At 36.7% G+C, this 20478-nt stretch overlaps 2 protein-coding genes across 2 annotated transcripts; one reads left to right on the top strand and one right to left on the bottom strand.

Annotated features, from left to right (window-relative positions):
* Positions 1-158: 158 nt before the first annotated feature.
* On the top strand, positions 159-5768 carry LOC145777209 (uncharacterized). Its single transcript, XM_082588533.1, has 3 exons — positions 159-892; positions 1206-1327; positions 4291-5768. Exons 1-3 carry the CDS (start codon positions 229-231, stop codon positions 4558-4560), a joined length of 1056 nt encoding a protein of 351 aa, XP_082444659.1. The 5' UTR covers positions 159-228; the 3' UTR covers positions 4561-5768.
* A 3546-nt stretch (positions 5769-9314) lies between these two features.
* LOC145777618 (uncharacterized) lies at positions 9315-18462 on the bottom strand. Its single transcript, XM_082589050.1, has 4 exons — positions 18292-18462; positions 15633-15720; positions 13278-13547; positions 9315-12775 (listed from the first exon to the last, which is right to left on the bottom strand). Exons 1-4 carry the CDS (start codon positions 18382-18384, stop codon positions 12459-12461), a joined length of 768 nt encoding a protein of 255 aa, XP_082445176.1. The 5' UTR covers positions 18385-18462; the 3' UTR covers positions 9315-12458.
* Between the last annotated feature and the right edge of the window lie 2016 nt (positions 18463-20478).

Genomic DNA, 20478 nt, shown 5'->3' with positions numbered 1-20478 from the left:
GTGTTTTTGCGAAGGTTGAAAAACAGTCCACTCGGTGGTCGATAACCAAACTTGTTTATGACTTTTTCAATAAAAGAGATCTCGTTTTTCTTTGCACATGTTTTGTTTTTCAATTGGTTTTTGTAATTTTACAAATTAATTCTTAAAATACCTTAATAGTGTTTCTTTGCTTTGCAGAATTAAATGCCATTGCTTACTGTGCATGTATAAACTGTTTTGGCAAGCGTAATGACTCTCCCTTACACAAACATAGATTATAGTTTCTTTAACAACCAACCGCTGCAATTCGGTGAGGAAGTGCCTTCCCTGGAAAGGTGTCTTCAAGGAAACAGTCATTTTTCTGACCAGTTTCAATACACAGACGACATGTCTCACTACTCTTCTGATTCGAAAAGCTCTGTGGAAACAGATCTATTTGCCAATTTTGATTTTGAAAATGTTTTCAATCCGGCATCCATTAATGGAACACTACCAATGATGACTCTGACAAACCTCAATACAAACGAGACGTTAGTGGACAATTTTTCGGGAGAATTCACTGATATCTCTGAATATAACCAAAACAATACCTTCTCTCAACAACCCTCCCCATCTCAACAATCTTTGTGGTCTTGTAGTGAAAGCACCACTTCATCTGGTCACATGCAAGATGTTTTGTTCAGTGATGACAATCTGGGCATCGAATCTGCAGCAGATTTGGAATTTTCGGATGACGACGAATTAAATGAAGACGATGCTCACAACTTAGAGAACATTGTTCCCACTTTTGAACCTGTGCTTACAAAACAAGAAAAACCGGATGGAAACATGGCTTGGGACCAGGCACCATCACCACCACCGCCTGTGTACAAAAGCAACTTTAACACAACCAACAACACCACTTCCATTCAAGGTATGCTTTAACACGTTCCAACAAGAACTAGGCTAGCCTTTCGCATTTTCAAGATCTCAAACCAGGTTGACTTTTATTAGTAAGCAATAAGATAAATATAAAATTCCCCCGAATCATGGCTTGTGTAGACAAAATCAAACTTAACGTAGTAGGCGAAGTGTTCCAACTGCAAACGAAGGATTTGGTTGAAATCACTTTAAAATGCCTCAAGCCAGGCCAAGTAAAACGTTGATGTTTCAATTGACAGAAAAAAATTTCGTTCAATCAAAACGTACATTTTGGTTTAATAAAGACTGTAATTTTATTTCATCAGTGCAAAGGCATCGTGGAACAAAGCAACCTATCTTGTACCTTGTCCTCTTCCATGCCTTAGAACATCCTAAAGATTATGGAGACTTAATTTATTGGATTAACAAATCCAAAGGAATATTCGAGGTAGGTTTTCTCATTCCAATAGTGTGAACAATTTTACAAAGTTTATTCTGCAAATGTGGGAATATCTTGCTACAATGCTACATGTAAAGTGTCTTGTTTGCAGAGTGTTCGCGGCGATTACGTGACTTAGAAAAGGGAGTTTTAGGCTAATCAAAATGCGTTATCAAAAATATTCAACAACTCTTCAAATCAAAGGTTTCATCGTTTCATATCAAATTCTCAACACCAGTGAATGCGTTTTCATTAGCAGTACATTTTTTTATCAAATATCAATCAATGTTTGAATCAATAAAACAGTTCTGCTTAACGCCGTCGCTGTAAAAAAAACAATTGTTGATTATTATTTCAAAATGTAACTTACGCTAAAACATTTACAAGCAAATCAGTGCATTAGTGAAAGCCAGTCGCTTGATGGGCATTTGCAAATGTCGAAATATGAAACACAGTCCATTTTAGTTGGAAGGGAACAGCGTCTTTAATTTTTGTGTGGAGTTTACTTCAAAAGTCACGATAGTTAATCAGCAAACTTCTGCAAAGAGACAAATGTAAGAATATTCACCACATCTGCCGATTTTTAAACAATAGTTTGGAACCAACAGCAACATAAAAAAAACTTGATAACAGGATGCAAGAAATTGTGTTAAGTGATTGGGGCACATGCTATTCTTGAGGCAAAATTACACTAAAAGAAAATGCAACAGAACGGCACTTTGTAGTGGCACTGATGCTTGATGATGTTTCAATGCAGCATGGTCTTCAACACAAGCATGTGACAAATGGAATATTTTTTGTAGAAATCTATAGTTTGTTTTTGAATCTTACGCGTTTTTTATGTCGCCATTTGCATTCATAAAACTCACAGCCTTTTCGTGTGACTCCCATTGTCCATTGAACAATACGAATTGTTTCATGATTCCACACACAATAGATTTCTGCTGCCTTCTCAATTCCAGCGACTGACAATGGCACACGCGGCAAGCAAACAAAACCCTGAAGGGAATTTACGCTCATAAAATGACCTTTACTTATGTCGACAAAGAATTTCAGCTTGAGTTTGAAAATTTTTTTATTCCATGACAGCATTTTTTTTCTTATCAACAATTCATGATGGAATAGGTGAGATGGGATTTCTTACAAGGCACGTTTCAAAATCTTTTGTGATGTGATGGAATTGAATATTTTTAGAAACAGCTTTCCAAAACACAAGCAGGTTGCAGTGCGCTCGCTTAAAAAACATAACCCAGACAGCAAATCTCTCACTTTTACATCGACTCAACGTCTGCAGACATATAAAGATAACGGATTTTGCTGTCTGGGAAAACCTGAGAGGGATATTACACTCGAAACAGCTGGATGCACTTGAATGCACAGTTTTAACACACCAGATCAAACCACTTTTAAAATGGGAATTTCTTTTGGGAAATGAATCCAAACTAAATGTAGCAACAAAGTTGAATAACCTTGTTTGTTGAAAAGGCAGTTAAGCGATTTGAAAAAAGAAGCATAACAGTTCTTGTGGTCACTTATTCATCGCTTTCTCTTTAAAAGATTCTTAGTTTACTTAACAAAACCATTGCCTTGCACTAAACATACTCTTTGTTACTGATCGAGCAAACATATTTTGCATCTGAGGACCTGTTGTGCAAAGAAAGATAAATGCACAATAATTTTCATTCAATAACAACGTCGCACGTCTGTTTGATCAATTCTTGCTTGAACCCGTCCACATGTGATCTCGTTAAATTTTAAGCTATTCAAATCTGGATTGAATGACAATTACAATAAATTCAACTCGACAAAAGACGTACTTTGAACGTGTTTTCACGGTGAAGTAACCTGTTACCAGAGTAGTGCAGGCTTTTCATTTGTCAAAAACAAAGGTCTGTTTTCTGCTCTTCATTTGTTGAGTTGACAAACGCCCACGCAAAGCGTCATGTTCTCTCACTCAACACCCAGACGTGTTTGCGCAGTTTAGCTTTCTTTTTTTACAAAGCGGCATATAGCCTGCGGCAAAACAACGTCTTTTTTTCTAAAAAATTCATCGAGGGAGATGATGTCCAAAGGTTGGTATGAAAATAGAGTTTCGATTTGTAAGCAGCGAGTTTCGATTGACGAAACATCGGTGACGACCTGGGTCAAAGAAATAAGTTTTTTTCCAAACCTTGTTCTAACAAACATTTAGAACAGGGGTTCCCAACCTGGAGGCCATGGCCCCCTCGTGGGCCATGAGCCTTTTTAAGGGGGCCATGAAAAAATTTAAAAAATAATATTTGTTTAAATTTATCATCTCTAAGTCCACTCTAATACTATATAACAACAGAAATAAATTAAAATTTAATAAAAATACTAGTAGGCTACATTTTTGCCCAAATCTTCATGATACAATTTTGGTAAAGAGGTAACTTTCTTCAACCACAGACATATACAACCAAGCAACCACACGGCATTTAACATAATCCATTAAAAATTGAACATAAACTATAAGCTACAAACGTTTTCGGCCATACACACGTTAACCCTTATCAAGTAACAAAAAAGATCAGTTCTTCATTTTCATTGTAGATATGATAAGCAGTTATTTTTTGTTACTTGATAAGGGCTAACGTGTGTATGGCCGAAAACGTTTGTAGCTTATAGTTTATGTTCAATTTTTAATGGATTATGTTAAATCTTCATGAAGTAAACAAGTTTTTTAATTAAAATGACGTTTCTTAATTTTTTCAAAAAGTTGAAAAATATAAGGGGGCCATTGATTTTTCAAAATTTTTAAGGGGGCCACGGTGTAAAAAAGGTTGGGAACCCCTGTTTTAGAGTGTAAACCTTTTGATGTACTGGAAATGCTTTGGCAAAAATATCACGCGTCAAGCTGCGGACACTCATGTTGGGATGCAAATTGTAAATAAAACCTTAAATTGAAGTAGTGGCAGTGATTTAAATGATATCATTTTTTTGTTTGTTTGCAGTTTTCTTCAAGAAACAAAGAATTTCTTGCCCGCGCCTGGGGAATCGTCAAGAACAACCGCTGTAAGATGACATATCAAAAAATGTCTCGCGCCTTGCGCATATACATAAAGAAGAATATCGTATTAACAAAGATGAAGAGAAAACTGCAGTATGTTTTTCGTCCAGAGGTTCTGATGAAACTTCGGCAAAGACAGCAAGCAGGGGCAATCGTATCTTCGGACATTGCTGAAACAATGTACAAGGAATCAAGACACCAGAGAAACTGCTGATTTCGATTATGATGCTGCAAATGTGGCATTGTTTTCTGAAATTTGAATCAAAGTGGAAGCTTTGTGTCTTACCTATCAGAATACAAGCAGCGTCGAGAGAGAAAACAGCTTCCGCTCCGATGAAGGATTTTTGTCAGACTGTTCTATATAGCAGCGAACTCTATGACTTTGAAGATGTTGCAGTTTTTCGTCAATCACAACTCACACTTAAGTTGACGTGCTGAATATATTTTGTGTATACACAGAAAGCTTCAGTATTGGTAATTTACCGAGTAACTTTTTTACTGTGTTTGTAACTAAAAACTGATTGCGACAACTTTTGTTGTAAAATTCATTTGCAAACATAATCGGCAGTAGCACAATGCCGCTGTTTTTATTTCCAAACAATCGACAAGAAAGTTAAATATAAAACGTCAAAAAAACTCATTTTTAATTTTTTTTTCCTATGCGGTGTCAAAGTTCACATGTAAATTCCTTCTACAAGCTCAATTGATTGATAGTGACCACATAGAACCGAAATACCTCTTTTGTCTAAATGCCAAGCTGCTTATACTTGCTTGGAGCAATGTGTGTTGTCTATTCAAATGGAATATCGATAGATATTTATTTTAAACAGTAGTAACATTATGTTAATGCTTTACAAGGTGGTATGTTTTGTGTTGAAATCGCATAAGTATCAACAATGGCAAAATAATTTTAATCGCTACAAAGCATTTTCACTCAGAACTAATGTGTGATAATGCAAAGTGTTGCTTGAATTGATTGTGACATGGCTTGCAAATGTGTATCAGGAAGTTCTTGCCTTATTCCAAGCAAGTTAATCGTCAACTGCGTTGCAGTGCATTCCATAACTTGATTGTGACGCTGTTTCAAATTTTGTCTGAAATGAACAATCTCTATTGCATTGTTACCAAGATCTATCTTTAGAAGCAAGGTTATTTTACGCTGAAAAACACCCGTTGTTTTGCATAGGCTTGCATATTGCTGCGGCAGTGCCCTCATGATGTGCTCTGTTCAGTTTGTGGCGAAGTTAAAATTAGGTTTGCTTGTGATCAGTTATGAGTCAGAAAAACTGAGAGTACAGTATTTTTAGCCATTGGATACATGGTGATTTTTGTTTTTGTAATGTTTTGTTTTATCACGATGGGTGTATTGTTATATTTTTAAATCTACAATATTTCTAATAAAATTTCCCATTTCGGACCACAGTTTTGTAACAGGAGTCACCCTTAATATGTAAATGAGTTCACAAGTGCAGGCCCAACCAGTCAACAAGGGAGGTGATGCCAATTACCAACAAGACGAAAACTCGGAAAAAGCATCATTTGACCTTTTTTAAACACAATAAAAGGGAATTGCAGATATTCAATCTGCGTGGTAGCTTAAAGAAAGGTAAACACTACCACGATTAGGCGTGCTTTTATTAATTATTAAACATTTCATTTTTTTCAACGCATTTTGTACTTCAAGGTTACGTCTGGAGTATCTTACGTCAAACAAATTCAATAAAATACAGTTTCACGCCTTTATGTTTATTTTTACTCCATGAATTGTACCAAATCTTGCTATTTTGTGATTTAATTCATAAAAAAAGAATAGCCGCTAACTTCTATTTACACAGTTGCAATAAAGAAGTGAACTGATCGAAATTTCTAAACAATTTGCATCAATCGGAAATTTTTTGTCTTATGTTCATTTTATTTCGTTTAAAAATAAGCTGAGTGATGTATTTCACATCGCTTCGAAATTTAACCTACAGCCCTTCATTGTACTTTTAGGTAAACATTGGTTGAGAAGAAAAGAAACAAAACAACACGTTATGGAAAGCGGCTCTATAAAACTCTATAGAACGAAAATTATCACCAAATCTCAAACGAAATCCAAACCATAGGATTTTATCTCATAATGAAGCGAATTTTTTATGTTGAAAAACTTTTGAAATTGTTTTACGTTCCAAACCGTAAACCTTAATTCTTTGAAGAAAATTATCCACTTGAACTTTCGCTTTGTTAGATTTTAGATTCTGGTGCGTTTTTGTTTCGAACGCATCACGAAAGGAAACAGATCAGATTTTGAGACGAACTAACCCAGACAGCAAAATTTGTCAAATTTTACATTGATTTAACTTCTGCAGACGTTGAATCAATGTAATTGTAAAATGATGGATTTTGTTGTCTGGGAATCAACTAGTGAAAAAGGACTGCATCGAACGATATTCTTTTCTATAGTCTTATTAAGCGTTCAAAACATAATGCAACAAAACATCAAAACGGAGGAAGCAAGCAAAAATCAAAGTTTAACAAAATGAAGATCTGCTACAATATATTCCAAGTTTTATCGTTATCCATATCACATCACACGATAAGTGTTCATGCCTTCCGTGTAGGCTATATATATACGATCTTGGACCGTGGAGATTAAAAGATTGGCCCTTTGCCGGTGAATCAAACGGGCATTCAAAACAATGCACCTCGAAAAATAGGATACTGCTTCAAGAGAATGAAATAACTACTTCAAAGAAGGAAATGGTGCTTGTAACATTAGTCCTCATGTTTATAGTCTTTACGCTGCTAGCAAAAGCGATATTTTTTTACCGTTTGTCAACAATTAAGACGTGTAATTTTTATGCGCAATCTACTTCCGCGGAGATTACCACTGAATATAATATAATTTTTATGAAGTTAAAACAATGTGAAAATAACAAGTTTTGCTGATGTGAGATGCGTAATCCTACCAGGAAAGGACCCAGACAGCACGTTGGAAACGTAAAAATGACGGATTTTGCTGTCTTGTGAGATATAAACTTAATAATTTCCTGCGAGCACAATTCTGAGGTAGGTTGTAGTTGGCTTATTGTATGAGCAACGTTATTTCAGAATGAGTGTTTCTCATTTTCTCATTGGACGTAAACACGTAAATTGTCCACATTTTGCAACATGCTCTCGCTCGCTCCATCACATGTTGTTAACCTTGCTACTGGTGGCACTGGCAATGCACAGTTTTGGCAATTGGTTGAAGGAGTAGGCCTAGTAGCCAACCGGTTAAGTTATTAAAAGCCCTTCAAAAACCAAAATGGCCTACTGATAACTTGATGATGGTTTAAACCGCTGTAAACATTATAACTTATAAGTAAGATGTCAAACACCGTTTTTCTTATTGCCGGTCCGCAAGGCTATTTTCATTTTAAAACTAACCCGTAATAGAAAAAAGGTTGGGGAGCGCTTTTCCAGAGTATGTTTCATTTATTTGAGGCTTGTAAACGGCTGGCAGTGCACAACATGAGTTACTGTACATCAGCGCCATCTGGGGATAAGTTTTGGTTGTACTTATAATCAACCAGTCAACAACATTGCAACGCGCTCGTCAGTTAAGCAGTTAAGTAAATGCTACGTCCAACACAAGCTACTCCATTGCTCTCAACTTTATGTTCAATCCACGGCAGCGGGACAGAGTAACAAGCCAATCCTCTACTCACAGCGATTTAACGAAGCGGTGGAAATTTAGAAAGGCCGACATAATCTCATAACCAATCCTAAAGCTGTAGTGCTATCATATTGCTTCCGATTTTGTAATGAAATAAGGTGCCTCAAGCTGTCGCCGTGCACGATCTTATCATTGCTCCTGATTAAATGTTGATTCCGCATAATTGCAAGAACACTGCTCGTTCGTCTAGAAGACTAGACTCTAGAACTCCATCCACAATGGCTTGGTCAATGGACTATGTTGCTGTAAATCAACAAAACATGCAAAATGAAGTTGAACTTCCAAACAAAATTTATCGCACGCAAATTTTGAAACTAGAAAAAAAGTTTAAATGTTATCAATCAATAAAAAACTTAAACAACAGCAGTGCGGGAGAAAGCGAACCGTAAAAGTATGAAGAATTTGCAAAATTCCAAAATTTTCCCGCGATACTTTTTGTTTGAAAGTTGAATTTAATTTTGCATGTTTAGTTGATTTACAGCAACATCCAACATGGTCTTGTGTTTTACCATGCTAGACAGGTAGTTACTACCTGATCTAGCCCCCTGAAGAAGTCAATCATGTCTGATTAACGAAACGTCGGAATAAAAGCAGATTGTCACTTTATGCATCTTATGATAGTTTAGCTTAGTTTGGCTTTCAGTGAAACACAGGCGTCATTCATATATGAAAGCCATGGCAGTCAAAGTTATCCAGTTTTGCAATGTGAGCGAAAAAAAAACAGCAGGAGCTTAATATCAAAACTGCTACATTTGTAACACCGGCATAACGTCTAAAAAGGTATGAAGATCAATTTAGTAGTGTATTAACGGTTGGTTGGATGGTTTTGAATCGTTATCTTCGGACAAACAAAGCCTTGATTGGTTATTCCTGGTAGTTTCGCATACTTGTAGAGTCTCTTGACGCATGGCCGGTTACGGAGATTGGCCGGGGAATTATTCCATTCACTAGGTGCCACTGAATGGATAGGAGTCCTGAAATGCGTTGCTCAAGCGCACACCCCGAGAGTCGAACCGGCGCCGTGTGATCTTAAACTGGGCGCGCAACCACTGAGCTAACGGGGCGGAGTAACTAGAAATGCAAGACGGTGTCGAAAAAGAACTACGCAAGATTCCAAAGTTTTACGATCGACGTTGGTCTCTATTCTAGCCTACTAATATACTTCTATCACGAACGACATAAGCTTGACCAATAGCATTGTCAGGGAGGTCTAGGCGCCACATAGCCTACTATGCTCTTCGACTCTTCGTACGAACACAAATATCTTCAAACCAACAAATCAATTTTCGTACAAACAATCGTACATACAGACTTCTCAACTGAGTGTGTCTGTCACACAATAACGAAATTAGTTGTTTATACTGGAGTCTTAGATGAGTACTACGTAAGACCAAGAAACTGTTTTGTCAAAACGTAAATATGCTGCTATGCTGTTTCTGAATTTATCAAGTAAGTCCGACTATTTTTGTTTATAATATTGTTACTACCGAGTTATCAAATTTAGATACAGCAGTTACAAATTAAACTTCAAACATTTCATGAAAATATAGGCTACAATAAATTGTACAATTACATCATTTCTACTCAGAATCGATTGTTTTTTTTAATCATGGCAATTTAAAGCTTTGTAAACGGATATTTCTGAATTTATACCCTAGAGCGGAACTGTCAACCTTTTTTTGCATGCGGGTCACTTTGGCACTAATCAAAACTATGCCAGGCGGAACCAGCCTAATAAAGTTTTGGATAGGTTGACTCTTAAGCAAGAAAAAACAGTATTTCGTACCCAGTAGGCTACCTAGCGCTACATTTTGTTCATATTATCTTGGAATACCGCAGCAATAAAAATAGTTGAATAATGCGACTGCCAAGCTTTGCAAACAACACATTTATCTTCTTGTCATTTGACTTATGAAGAGACATTTTACTGTGGGCCAAAAGAAACAGTAGCTATTCAATTTAACAACAACAAAAACACAAAGTATCTGCTTGAAATTTCAAAAAAATATCAAAGTGATTTAGGCTGAAATAATAAGTGTTTTCATGTACGATTTACTTTGTAGCCTACACGTTACCAATCAACCCATTACACTAGTAATCTAGGATAGTGCGTCTTCTGGATATGATGGATTCCGCCGGCCACTCCAACGTAGCGGGCCGCGTGCACCGCGTCAGTTGGAAACTCCTGTCATAGAGCAATAACCGGTAATCTTAAAGTTTAGTCACGGTTCACTAGAGGTCTTTAAAACATCTAAAAAGCACCTGTGGCTATTTTTTAAAGATAGTATATCACATGACCACTGACATGAATACGGGTAGCCTACATCAAATATACAACTCGCTGTAGGATCACATTCATGCAAGCAGGTTAAATATGATTCATATTGATTAATTATAAACGATGAGTTTTGCAAATCCTACATAGAATAAATGGTAACAACCAAACAGTTGCACTGGTCTCAAAAATATCAATTAGGTTCAATAAATTATTGACTTGTTTAATCAATCACTGTTTTTCTCAAAATATCACGACAATACATTGGTAGGCCTACATTGCATAATGAAATGAGTGAGGAAGGAAGCGAAACCTCTCTACGAGGTCATCAAGTGAGTTTCTACGTTCATTTTTGTCACAAATTGGAAAATAGAATGTGAGTCTTAAAAACATTGAAAGGGAACTACTGTACAAAAGTTTTTAGAACTACTAATATGGCGCTTTATTGAAAATCCGAAAGATATTGCATAGTTACAACGAGCTATGCTTCTATCTTCACAATGAATCCTGAAAATTTAAATAGAAAGCTTAAAATCAATTGATTAATGTTCAAGTCAGCGCTAGAGCGGTTGGTCACGTTTTTACCAAGCACACCACGTCACACGACAACCGTTTTAAAACCAGAAGCTCACAAGGTTGACAACACACTGTCGATATAAGCGCTTGTGCCTGTGCCATTGCAGTTGGTGAAGTCGGTGTCCAATTCAATCCTCTAGCTCCACCTAAAAGGCGCCTACCGCCTACCAATCACGGGATTTCAGTCAGCGCGAAACCCTTCAGCTAGATATCCAACAGCAAGATTTTATTCGATTACAAAATACAGAGGTAAATAATTCTGAAAAATTATTTGCAAAGCAAAAGTGCTGCATTAGTTTGCTTTCACAAACCTTCACAACTAACATTTAATCCGCTTCTCTTACTTGTATCACCATGTTTTCAGTTGATCTACATGTTCTCGTTAAGTTTTATTGGTTTCAAGTTTTATTTTACTTTATATGAGGAATTACATTGGGAAGGATCGTTAAGAAGACGCTTGTTTATAGCAAAAGTATTCAAATTTAATATTACATCTTTGTGACAGAACTATATCGATTAAAACCTCGTTGATAAATATTGTGCAGATCGTCTCTGCGCAAGCTAGAAGCACTCGATTGACTTGATACCCTTACAAACGGTATTGAGGTCTAATGCAAAAGTTATAAATGCAAGTCATTAATATCAATTAAAAAAGCAATAGTAATTATATTTATAGAAATTGTAGGCAATGCTTTTGAAAGCAAACAAAACATATAGAGCATAGAGCGCTACATTATCTACCGGTACAATACTAACTGTCTTTTGGTCTATAAAAATTAACGCATATAGTAACAAAGATAGGTATTTTACATCACCATGAGTTTCAGCTTTCAGTTACTAACAATGAAACTGAAGCTCGTCAAATGCAAGTTCTGCAGAGCCACAGCTGCTGCAATGAACGTCTAATTTTATAGAACCTCATCCCACCTGCAAACCAGGGTTGCCAAGTAATCATAGAAGATTTCAAACAAAATCAGTCTGAAATTCGGACATTTTAGGACAGATAATAAAAAGCTGTTTTATTTGTGATCCAGTACATCATTGATGGCACAGGAACTTCAACATTGGCACAAATAAATGTCCGAATGATTTGCTAGCCGCCCGGCACATCGTATGAACTTAGGCCAATTTATCGTTTTTGTCCGAATTTTAGGCCAGCAGGCAACCCTGCTACAAACTCCTCAATTTAGTTTTGCTTTTGAGGTTGTTATCGTGTCATAAATTTAACTGGTAGGCTATTATAGTATTGAATAGCTCAGTAAAATGCCATTTCTCTTAGGCTACTATTTTTGTTATTTCGTTATTAAATAAACCGGAGCAATAATACGATGTGGTTGTACAGCAGGTATGTAAACAAATTAAATTCGTCTTGAATCAAGCGAAATAATAGTGAAAAAATCAAATAAATTGTCAGAAGAAAGTTAATCATTAACTGAATGTAAAGTAAGTACAAGATTGCAACACATTGCGGATAATTTGTAATTAAAACTAACAATAAACAATTTTGTTGCTGCGCTAAATGCAGTGGGTTTTTTTATCAGGTTTTTTCGATATCACACGAACGTCATGCTGGGTTGCGAACTTGTATGGAAGTATAAGATAGTGGCGTGTGTTGCGAGTGCCATTTGCATGCTGTGTACCACAAGTTAGTTATATTTTTATGGTCGAACTTAAAGATATAATCACGATGTGTGGTTTTGATTTCGAGAACTTGGAGGTCATCAGGCTCAATAACGATCTTTTCCCCTCGCACTTGAATGGCACCGTTGCAACTAGCGCTTTCTTTTTCTTCCTTGTACCAGCTGATAATTCCTTCTCCAGACAACCTTAAGTACCTTTCTTCCAAGCAGTGTTTTCCTCCACTTTGCTTCAAACAAAAACCTAAGAAAACATCACACAAATATTAGACAAGAAATGTAAAAGCTTTTTCAAGTCAGTTGGAGTGACACAAACACCACAACAAGGTCTGTCATACACAACTTCAACCAAGTTTTGTGCAACTATTATAAAAAACATACATATAACTTTTTATGCTTTCTTACAATCGCATATGGAACTCATCATATATTTTTAATGGTTGCATCAACGTAAATTATCTTGGTCTGGTAGACTGCAAAGTGGAGTATTGAGAGCCCCGACTCGGCTTTCGAAAGGTCGTCTGTGCGACACCGCTCAAGAGCATGCCGTTGTGTCTTTGGCAAGACACTTAAAAAGACATGCCTGAAAGAGGACACGAAGATTAGCTTCCATACTTTTTCGTTTACTTAATATAAATCTTCAACTGCTGGGCGGAAGATACGACTAAAAAACTCAACATTATTGCTAGTTTTTAACTCAAAAAATCAGATTGCCTCTTATTGACAGAGACCCAATGTCAAAGTACCTTCAGCTGTGGGAGGTATAGAACAATATCGTGATATCACTGATACCCATTTGAGAGCTCGGACTTCGGATGCAGCACGGAATGTTCTTACTCCTCCATGACTTTCCAGGCGAAAGTGCTTTTTATCATTTAGAGAGACTAAAGCCTCAGCTAAATCAACTTCCACGCCTCCTTGATCTCTCTCATTTCTGGAGTTGAAAAATCGAAGAAAACCATCGGCCACTTCTACGTATTTCTTTGACCACAAAGCATTCCTTCGAATTTCGTCTCCTGGAATTGAAAAATCATTTGTATTAGTTCTTTTTACTGCAACTTTGCAACAGATTTAGTTTCCTTTGTACTAAATTTTCGAACGCTTTTTTTCGTTTTGACACAATATTGTTTGTCTTGGTTTAGTTTATTTTGTTATGATTTTGAAGTAAAAGAAATTGAGTTACTAATAGTTACTCAAGCTCACAAGTGTTTTTTTTAAAGACATTTTTGATACATATGGCTACAAGTTGTTATTTTGGTGTGAGAACTGAGCTCTCTACTTGCTTGTGTCTTACTTCAGCAGTAAAGCAAATTACCCGTCAGTCAGCAAGTGAGTTGTTTTTGACATTGATTTAACGTACGGAGAGTGTATACAGGCGTTGAATCAATGTCAAAATTTTTTGTCTGGCTGGGTATTTGCACTTAAAGTGGCTTATGGGTCCCATTCTGCTCTGGCACAATACATCAGCTGCACCGATGCTAGCAGGTCGATTGGTCAAAGTTATCCTCAAAGCAAATCACGGAATTAACGTTTGAAAAAAATCGTTGCGTTAGATTAGTAATGCTTCATAGCCTACTGTACTTTGGGATATACTCCAGCTTGAAAAGTAGTTGATTTTGCATTGATTTAACGTTTGCAGACGTTGAATCTTTGTGAAGAAGATATTGGCTTACTGTTTGTAGCTGTAAGTTTACAGTTACAAACAGCTACAAACATTTTCAATGCTTCAAGTTTTGAAAGCTTTCTTCATCAGCACTCAGCCTTGTGCTGACTGCCAGGAAAAACGCTCCTTTCTACATAAGATAAAGTGCCAAACAAATTCTTAACCATTTTGCTTTTCAAGCCAAAATTTGTTAAATCAAAGCCACGACGACGACGATGATGAGCACTAAGCAGTTCTAAAACGATTAAAAATAGGAAATTATCGTGATTTAAGTCTTTACAAAAAGGGACAAATGAAGGTGTTGTTGGAGAACATTAGTTTAAACCAAAACAAACTTGCAAGAAGAAACATTTCTCTACTCGTGCTATTAACTAATTAAATAAAGAATAAATGATGAAGGTATGAAGACCAGAAGAATTGGAAAACGTAGAAGAAAATGCAAAACCTCACCCAAGCTTGACAGGGTTAGCCTGTTTGGGATTCTTAATTCTCAGAAAAGTCAATAGAAAATTATGAGAAGTTAATCTGAAAGCGTATCGACCCACAAAAGAGCTTTGCCTGACAGAGAAGATGAAAGCATTTGGTGTTGCAAGGGATGCGCAGGCGATGACTTGACTGTACAGGATTGGGAATAGGTAGGCTACAGTAACACAGTATTAATTTTACACACTGTATTTCAAAACAGCAACAATGCTTGTTCTTTTGAGATATATTTTCTGATGAATATCCTGAGCTGTTCTGGGTAACAGCGTTCAAACAGTAAGGAAACGGATTGGAGTAGAGTTTCGACTTGCTTGTATGAGAAAAATAATAGTGTGCGGTGCTGTTTCCATTCATGGTCCCAACAGATTGCTTAGTGTTATAAAGGAAGTACTATATGAAAGCAGCAAAGTAGCCTACATGGAGATAATGAAGTCTCACTTCAAACCACAATCATAGAGTAACATGCACATTGGAGAAAAACTACGCATAGCAGGCTACTGGATCAAGATTCAGTCTCTTGCAATACTGCAAAGAAGATTTACGATTGCTTAAATAAAAACCACACAAAGGTATTCCCATGGCTTGGTAATTTACCTGGTATAAATCCATCTAAAAGCATATTGGACATTTTAAACAATGAAATGCATGATGTTTCTATAACCAAAAAAATTCCACACATACAACATCTGATATACCTATGTCTGGGTTCAGCGGGAAAAAAAATCAAGGTTTTCTATGGAATATTGAAAAGTGGTATGCCTGGAAGAATTGCTGCTCTAAAACTCGCTACAGGTGGTTAAACAAAGTATTGAAATGCTTTTTTTATCATTTCATAAAAATTTAATAATCATTGAGCTGTAGGCTGTACAAAACTGGTAGGCTGAATAAAACTTCAAGTGGATGTTCGCTGTGTTAGATCGAACTTGCTTCAGCAGCCAAGTGCTCGTTTATTTACCTGTTGCCTTCTCCAAATAGCCGCTCATTACAGGGCCGGGAATTGATGAAACATAGTTTGGAGGCTTTCCATCTCCTGGATGCGAATCCTGTCCGAACAGTTTTTGTTTTATGTTAACTAACGATGTTGTTTTTTTTCTGTTATTTATTTGTACAAAACTAAATCAAATTCAAGCACTTAGTTAATGTAGAATCCCGTGATTGCTTAAATCATAAACAATTTCTCATCGCGAAAGCCATGACTTTTTCCATGCCCTGCCGATGGGGTTTAGGAAAAATTATTTAACAGATCATGGAGCTCTAGATCTTAAGTTTAATTTGAAGTGCAATACTAGAAGAGTAAACAAAAAATTCTGATACACATCTAAATCGTGCAGTATTTTCTCCACTACAGATAAATTGTCATTGACGTTTCTAACAGAGTATACTCGCCTTTGCGTTGGTAGTTATGTGTTTGACCATGGCCTTTAGAGTTACGGCTAGCTATGTCACATTTTGAAAGTAATTTCTAAAAAGCCTACTTTTGCTTTCTTGATCTTTTCAAAAGCAGCGAACTGAAGTGTTTGTTGAGATTACTAACAGTTCGGGAAACTTGTTGCAGTTGTTTTCACTTGATAATACCGGTAGCCAGAGGTGGGCACCTGCTACTTTTAAAGTAGCGCGCTACCCGCTACCGCTACTTAGGCCAAAGTAGTGCGCGCTACCGCTACTTCTTCCGTTACTTTTGTAAATGACAGAACAAATGACAGTGAAAACGTATGTTATCATTCGTTTACGCTGTCATTTTAACGTCGTTATTTATAGAAAACACATTCTAAGGGAAATTAATTTATTGTTACGCATCTTTCAAAAACACGAGCATTTCAAAATGAGAGTCACTAAGTTCTGCCCGCTTTCGCATAAGCACATCTTTTCCAACAGAGAAAAGTCTCTCCACCACAGCACTAGAAGGAATGGGGGTGTTGTATTTAATGAACAGATGTTTTAACTCGGTATTTAAAAAGCTCCAGGACTTGCTCTTGTCCGAAAAAAAGGCGTCCACAATTGCTGTTTCCTTCTGCACCGACGTTTCACGGGATGGCGCAAACACTCCAAAAAATACATCTTCGGAGTCATGACTGGAGTTGGTGTCTCTCTTCTCGGTATCAACTTGGCTTGATGTCTCCCGCAACAATCTAATTACATCTGTCTTGACTTTTTCTCGCAGTGCGTCGATCAGCATCATCTGTAGAAACGTAGTGTAGAAATTGTAGCTACGACGTCTTGAAGGAGGGATGAAGACATGATGCCATAACGCATTTCATGTCGTTGAAGCACTTGTTGAATCGTTTCTTCACCCCATCAAAGACTTTCACTTTCAACTCCTCACAGGTCACAAAATCACTGATCTCGGTCAACTTGTTCGCGTAAATTGTGATGGTTGGAAGCAAGACCCCGTAATGCGCCTTGGACTCGCCCTGGAGAATGTCTAAAGTCTGACAGATAGGTTTCATCACACGGAGATATTTGCCGAAGCAGTTGACGTCAGCTAGAAAACCCGAAACTTTGCAACCAATCGATTATATAGCAGCTTGATCACGCCAGTATTGCCAAAAAAACAAGCATTTTTTCAATTTAAATTAAAAAGTAGCGGGTAGCGGGAGTGCGACTGAAAAAAAGTAGCGCCTCTCCCGCTACCGCTACTTCGGAAAAAGTAGCGCCGCTACTGCAACCGTTACTCCAACTAAAAAGTAGCGCCGCTACCGCTACTTTTACCAAAAAAGTAGCGCGCTACTGCCCACCTCTGCCGGTAGCCTACTACAAAAAAAAGTAGAAGGCTAAAACTTTATGAATAAATAGCACCAATAGAATATTGCAAGCAGCCTGCCTGAGAAATCTTTAAATCAATACAGCGACGAGAGATTTCAACCACAGTTATTTTAAACAATCTATGATCATGCACATGCAAATTTCATACAATGTTATAAAAATTGTACACAACACGCAAATATAAAATGCAAACCATAGTCTACTTTTTGTTTGTTAAATGGATGGAAAATTTTACTATAAATTTTGGAACTCAGCAAATTCAAACATACCTCAACAGTATAGGCTAATTCAAAACAGTCATAATGCCGTAGGTTAAATGGAAATGGAAATGTCGAAAATGATTAAATGAAAAAGTCAAAAGTTTTGGACGGAAATTTCAATTTATGTTTACCAAAAGTCTTAGAATATGCGATTGCATTCTACAACCAGGGCTAAAGTTGGATTTGAAAAAACGATTATCCCCCTACTGTAAGTGCAGATTCACTAAAAATTGATGTTCAGTGTAATTCGTCAAGCTGATGTCATAGGCTATCATCAAATTTAAATGCTATATTACCAAACTAAAACAACTAAAACAAGTTTCCCGAACTGTTAGTAACAACAAACACTACAGTTCTTTACTTTCGAAAAAATCAAGAAAACAAAAGTAGACTATTTACAAATTCTCACAAAATGTGATTTAGCTAGCCGTAACTCTAAAAGTCATGGTTCGACGCCCAGTCCAGTCATATCAATGTCATTATATAAACTGTCACTGAATTTCGTTGTGGCATTGTATTGAGGAATTCGACTTAGTGTAACTGATAGTGTACTCGGCTGTTATTATTATTATAATTATCATTATAACCAACCGAACTGCCTGATCTCGGTTCTCGCGGTGCGGGAACTGGGGGTGGGTTGTTAGTTCCAGGTCTTTTCACCCAGCCGCCTGACATGGTCTTCATTGAAATAGAAAACGTGTGTTCAAAGTAAAATGTAGATTTTATAAGGCTTGTTAGCTACTTTTAATCTATTTTCAAATGGGTCTCTGTGAGTAATACAGGTAAGGCAAGGAAAGAATGCATGCAGAATACTTCGTAAATTTCGTAAAAATGCAAAGAATGACATCTGGATTATGTTATTTGAAAAATATAAAATAATAAAATGAATTATTTTACATCAGCCTGTTGTGTTGGTCGCTGTCAGTAAGATGATCGACAAGGCTCGAAAAAAAGAATTTTTATGAAAAAGAAACATTAGTAGCTTACATGTACATAATTTCTCACTGAGTTTTTAAGATTTTCCATCAAAGACAAGGGAACATCATTAGTAATAAGAATAGCATTTTTACTTCTGCTTGATATTTGTAAGCTATCGCAAGCACTAAGCAGGCTATAGATATTTGTTGCTACGCTGCATCCGATTGTGCATTGCCTAGCAATAATGAATTTATTCAGTTTTAGAAGTAAACTGTAGCCTGACTGAAATAATTAGGTATGTAGGCCTACCTTCCTTATCTTTTTAGTCATTCACTACTAAAATCTAATCATGCAAAAGCTAACGTAGGGGAGACCGGGGATAGCTCGGACAATTTTTTGAAAACAGCCCATATTTTTTTTAAATTACACAGCAAGTTCGTAATTGTTATTTTGTTGTAAACTTTAAAGCTTTGCCAAAAAAGGGTAGGAGTATCGTTTGTTTCAGCAAACCGGAAATGCTTATAAAAAGCATAATTTCTACGGTCCTCAAATGTCCGAAGTTACCCCGGTACCGGGGTAACTTCGGACATGCCTGGGGTCATCTCGGACAGCAATTTTATGCACACGTTTTGAGTGGATTTGACAGTTAATACAGAATATTTGTTTTTCTTTTATATGTCCGAACCATTATGTCTTTAAAATCCAATAAATTATTCAAAAGATCTGAAAATAAGATTTTGTTTAAGTTTGATTTTTTCCACGGAGATACTTCGGCCATTGTGTCCGAAGTATCCCCGACCACGTGACTTCAGGTAAATGAAAAAAATATGGCTACCTGATTAACTGCTGGTCAAAATCATCACTTGCTTATCTGAGTATTGCTTTCTAACTACAACCTCAATCAATAAAAAGTTTATTTTGGTTAACTGCAACGGAATTATGACCTTACACGTACAATTTTGAAATCTTGCTATCACTGATAAAATTACTTTTTCGGCCTCAACTTTCTAAGAAAACCAGACATACTTGCAAACTTTATCCTGATTTGTAATGGAGCCACAAAGCTTTCGTAAACGTGATTTAACAATACTCTACTGTGACGTCAAATGCCTTATCCGAGGTATCCCCGCGTCCGAACTATCCCCGGTCTCCCCTATACTTTGTTTATTATGTTATTTCTGAAATCACAGTCTGGCCTGAATTTGTGATCTTTAAATATTCAGTATTATAGGTTGGTGGACTGTGTTTAAACTGTAAAAGCCTTCCTGTAATTTGAAAGTTTAGGTATTGTACCTTTCAACCATCTGCAGCAGCACCAACTGATGGTTAGCAATAACTTTTAGTAACTCAAAGTTTTACATTCACGTTTATCTTAAACTTTTTTATTCTATAGGCCTACCAGGCGTGCTGAACCGGTCGATTGTAGGAAATAAACAAATAATCCTGCAGTGACTTCGAATTAATTGTTTGTTTGCCTCATATTCAGTTTTGTTGTAATACAGCACCAGTAAGCAGCCTAGTGAGTTTGTAATAGGTTTGATACGGATTGTACGAGGTGACACGCTGTTACCACATAATAAGCCTATATTTTTTGGCAACCATGCTAGCAGCTATTACGTATGCCTAGCCCTAAACGTTAACATGGTTGACTAGAAACTATCCAAGATCTACCGTTTTCACTATTTAGCGGAGGAAAAGTAATGATTTTGTCAGGTTTTATTCACAGCCTGCTTGTTTGATTTGCAAAGCAACATTGGCAAAGCAAACACACCAGAAGCTGCATTTTAAAAAGGTGCACGGTGCTAAGAGAAGAATTTCCTTTACGAGTCACAAAAGCGCGGGATTAAAAAGCACAACTTC

Source organism: Aplidium turbinatum, chromosome 9 (genome assembly GCF_918807975.1).
Source record: "Aplidium turbinatum chromosome 9, kaAplTurb1.1, whole genome shotgun sequence".
Classification (NCBI taxonomy): Eukaryota; Metazoa; Chordata; class Ascidiacea; order Aplousobranchia; family Polyclinidae; genus Aplidium; species Aplidium turbinatum.
This window is presented reverse-complemented; position numbering and strand designations above follow the sequence as displayed.

Bases quoted from the DNA above. Each gene is read 5' to 3' on its own strand.
- LOC145777209 (XM_082588533.1), top strand. From the start codon at position 229: ATGACTCTCCCTTACACAAACATAGATTATAGTTTCTTTAACAACCAA. The intron at 893-1,205 runs GTATGCTTTAAC...TTATTTCATCAG, and splicing joins CAACACCACTTCCATTCAAG to TGCAAAGGCATCGTGGAACA. The intron at 1,328-4,290 runs GTAGGTTTTCTC...GTTTGTTTGCAG, and splicing joins AATCCAAAGGAATATTCGAG to TTTTCTTCAAGAAACAAAGA.
- LOC145777618 (XM_082589050.1), bottom strand. From the start codon at position 18,384: ATGAAGACCATGTCAGGCGGCTGGGTGAAAAGACCTGGAACTAACAAC. The intron at 15,721-18,291 runs GTTGGTTATAAT...CTGTTCGGACAG, and splicing joins AACCGAGATCAGGCAGTTCG to GATTCGCATCCAGGAGATGG. The intron at 13,548-15,632 runs GTAAATAAACGA...TTTCAATTCCAG, and splicing joins CTATTTGGAGAAGGCAACAG to GAGACGAAATTCGAAGGAAT.